At 32.9% G+C, this 4,016-nt stretch overlaps 1 protein-coding gene across 1 annotated transcript; it reads left to right on the forward strand.

Moving 5' to 3' along the window:
• On the forward strand, positions 2,900-3,735 carry LOC109831137. The gene is made up of 2 exons (XM_020398476.1): positions 2,900-3,321; positions 3,522-3,735. Exons 1-2 carry the CDS (start codon positions 2,900-2,902, stop codon positions 3,733-3,735), a joined length of 636 nt encoding a protein of 211 aa, XP_020254065.1.

The following is a 4,016-nucleotide window of genomic DNA, read 5'->3' on the forward strand; positions in this document are numbered from 1 at the left end:
TTGCATTCAACATTACAAAGATCTTCTGGGTCGACCTTGAGTGATAAAAGCAGGCATTGAGCTATGATAATCACTCTCAACTCGAGACCAAAATTGATCCTTAGATTGGTTTATACCTATGATTGGATTTTGGGAAATGTCAAGATATACATGGCAGAGGTGTGAGTCTTCAGCATTTGTGTATGAAGAACTTCGTTGATTTAAAGCCATCTATAACACAAATGAAGAAGATATATGTTTCTTGAAGTATGATATGTTATTTATAGATGAAAAATGAAAGTGACAACATTTCAAAGAAAAGACACTTCAATGACAACATATCAACTTGATAATCACATTTTATTACATATTTATACCCTCATTATCTATTTTATATGAATAAATATGCCATTAATAATTGTTTTTATCTTTAATTGCAGGTTAGTAAAGAATAAAGCCCAAGATCTCTTAACTCAACAAAAACCCATGAATTAAATGAAGAACACAAGCAAGAGTCAAAAAGCCCAAGCCCAGAATCAAGCCGAGTAGCCTGTAGAAGCCGGAGAAAATAAAAAAATTAAATATGAAAAAAAATGTATTCAAGATAGTTGGCCACAAATAAACGGCGATATCTCCCAATCCGGGAGGCGGAATTTAACATATAATATATAAAAATCACCTATCTCGACGAGACGAAGCCAACCGTGAAGTTAGAATTCTTATTAGAGCATTGATTCTAGCATCGATGCGGGCATCGATGTGGGCATCGATGCCTGTATCGATGCGAAGTCATCCAGATTTCATCTACGGCTGAAATTGCATTCTTGGGGCTCAAGTTTGATCCAAGGGCTCTCATTCATTGATGTTTACTATAAATAGGGGTTGAGAGTGAGGGGATAGAGGTGTGAAAATTTTTGTAACTCCTTTTGGAGAGGAGGGCTACTTTTAATTGAGAAGGCCTTCCAAATTTATAACTTTTTGTTACAATTAATAATAATAATTTTTTCACCACTTAAGGCCTTCCAAATTTATAACTTTTTGTTACAATTAATAATAATAATTTTTTCACCACTTTAAATATTTATTCTCTTTGTTGAATGATGAAGATGGAGATGAAGAATTATTTAGAGGTTTGCATTTCTTTTCTTTTTCTCTTTTATTTCTTTTTATTGCGTAGTTAGATTTTATTTTCTTGTTAAATAGCCAAGAGGCTAGAACCCTCTTGCCTTAGATTTATTTCATGCTTATAGAGTAGATTTATTTTCTTGCATTTAATTCTTGCAAATTTATTTTATAGTTTATATTTTACAATTTATTTTGTAGTTAGATTTTAATTTCTTGCACTATTCACCTTGAGGCTAGAACCCTCTTGGGTTTAGTTTTTCTTTTTGTTTATTTTTATTTTGTTTGATTCGCCTTTAGGCTAGAACCCTCTAGGGAATCACCCTTTTCTAAGAATTGTGTTCAATTTTAGATTACCCATATCTATAATTGAATCCACCATCTTTAATTTCTTACATTTTTTTTTATTCTTGAATTTTATTTTTGATTTGTTTCTTAATTTTATTCATTCTTCTTTCTTGCCTTATTGATCACATTTATTCTCAAACACATTGATCTACACACTATCACTCTCATTATCTCTCCACAATCACATTCACTCATCACTCCTATTTGTCACGCACATAACATAAGATCCGATTTTATATTTTCTCCTACAAAAACATCTTCCTCGTGGGATCGATATCTTTATACTATAACTTGACACGGTTGTGCACTTGCAACCTTTTTGGTACATGTTTATACCGCATCACAACTTCAAACACTTCATGAAAGACACATCGATGACAACATATCAACTTCAAACACTTCATGACAACATTTCAAAGAAAAGACACATCAATGACAACATATCAACTTCAAATACTTCATGATAACATTTCAAAGAAAAGACACCTCAATGACAACATATCAACTTCAAACACTTCATGACAACATTTCAAAGAAAAGACACATCAATGACAACATATCAACTTCTAGCACTTCATGAAAGACACATCAATGACAACATATCAACTTCAAATACTTCATGACAACATTTCAAAGAAAATACACATCAATGACAACATATCAATTTCTAGCACTTCATGACAACTCTTCATGACAACATTTCAACTTCTACACATCAATGACAACATATCAATTTCTAGCACTTCATGACAACTCTTCATGACAACATTTCAACTTCTAAAACACTTCTCGTTTATCTTCTCCATCTATTATAAAAGCTCATATTGATGAGTTTGCTAAAATCATAAACCTCTATTTTCAAAAATGAATTTTAACAATATAGATCCTTCTAATTTGTTATCATCATTTTCTGATAATGAAATTAAAGATGAACAATTGATAGATGATATTGAAGCGATTGATGCAGAAAGGGAAGTGATGTTTCGCATCAGAAACAACAACAACCTTCTCATGGCTTACTATATCAATCAACAAAATAACCAAGTAATCCGTGGAGGCTCAATTCCTGGTCATATAGTGATCAATCGTGATCGAGAAAATGCTGATCATAATCTGTTCAACGACTACTTCTCTGAGAATCCGTGATATAATGATTCGATGTTCCGCCGACGATTTCGAATGTCTTGAGATTTATTCCTTCGCATTGTTAACGCCATAAAAGCTCACGACACTTACTTTATACAGCAAAGGGATGGGGTCGGTAGACTTGGATTGTCTACGCTTCAAAAAATTACAGCTGTGTTCCACATGTTGGCATATGGTCTACCAGCGGATGCCACTGATGAATACATTAAAATAGGAGAGTCGACAGCAATCGAAAGTTTTAAGAGATTTTGCCGTGCTGTTGTGGAGGTTTTTGCAGAACAATATCTGAGATCGCCTAACGCTAATGACATTGCCAGACTACCGTGCTGTTGTGGAGGTTTTTGCAGAACAATATCTGAGATCGCCTAACGCTAATGACATTGCCAGACTACTACATATTGCTAAACAACGAGGTTTTCCAGGAATGTTGGGCAGTCTAGATTGCATGCATTGGAAATGGAAAAATTGTCCAACGGCTTGGGCGGGCCAATACGCAGGTCGTAGTGGATCCCCAACTATTATTCTGGAGGCCGTAGCTGATTATGATCTTTGGATATGGCATGCATATTTTGGTTTGTCAGGTTCCAATAATGACATTAATGTTTTAGAGGCATCTCATCTTTTTGCAAAACTCGCTGAAGGTATTGCTCCTCCTGCTTATTATGTCATTCAAGGTAAACATTATAACATGGGTTACTATTTAGCTGATGATATATATCCAAAATGGTCTACTCTTGTACAAAAAATTCATGATCTACGTGGTCCAAAAAAAAGTTGTTTGCAATGAAGCAAGAAGGATGCAGAAAAGATATAGAACATGCATTCGGAGTACTCCAATCTCGATTTACAATTGTGTCAGGACCAGCTCGATTTTGGAAAAAAGAAGTATTACATGATATAATGACTGCGTGCATTATTATGCACAGCATGATAATTGAGAATGAACGTGATCTTAATGCTATAATTGAAAATTGGAAGGAAGCGCTAGTTCCGGACGTAGAGATGGTTGTAGATGAAAATGCTCGGTTTGAAGGATTTCTAGCTCGTCATCGACAAATCAATAATAAAGAAGCTCATATTGCACTTCGAGATACATTAATTGATCATTTGTGGGATGAATATACTAATTCGGAGACTTAGAATTTTATTAATATGGACCGTGTCTTTGTGTTTTATTTTATGTTAAATTTAATGCCTTTTATTTTTATTTTTATTTTGCTTGTAAGTGTGATGTTTTCCTTTGTGATGTTAAGTGTAATCTTTAGTTGAATTTTTATGAAAGTAATATTTTAATTTGATGTAGCATTTAATTTTTATATTTTTATTTTATTCATAAAATATATTATTATAATTAATTATTTGTATTATATAATTATATAGTTATATAATTTGTTAAATATTTTAAATAGGTAAAAATGTTA

The sequence above is a fragment of the Asparagus officinalis genome, chromosome 2, assembly GCF_001876935.1.
Source record: "Asparagus officinalis chromosome 2, Aspof.V1, whole genome shotgun sequence".
NCBI lineage: Eukaryota > Viridiplantae > Streptophyta > Magnoliopsida > Asparagales > Asparagaceae > Asparagus > Asparagus officinalis.

Excerpts from the sequence above, each read along its gene's own strand:
- LOC109831137 (XM_020398476.1), top strand. The coding sequence starts at position 2,900 with ATGACATTGCCAGACTACCGTGCTGTTGTGGAGGTTTTTGCAGAACAA. Across the intron at positions 3,322-3,521 it reads GATGATATATATCCAAAATG|CATGATAATTGAGAATGAAC; the intron begins GTCTACTCTTGT and ends TATTATGCACAG.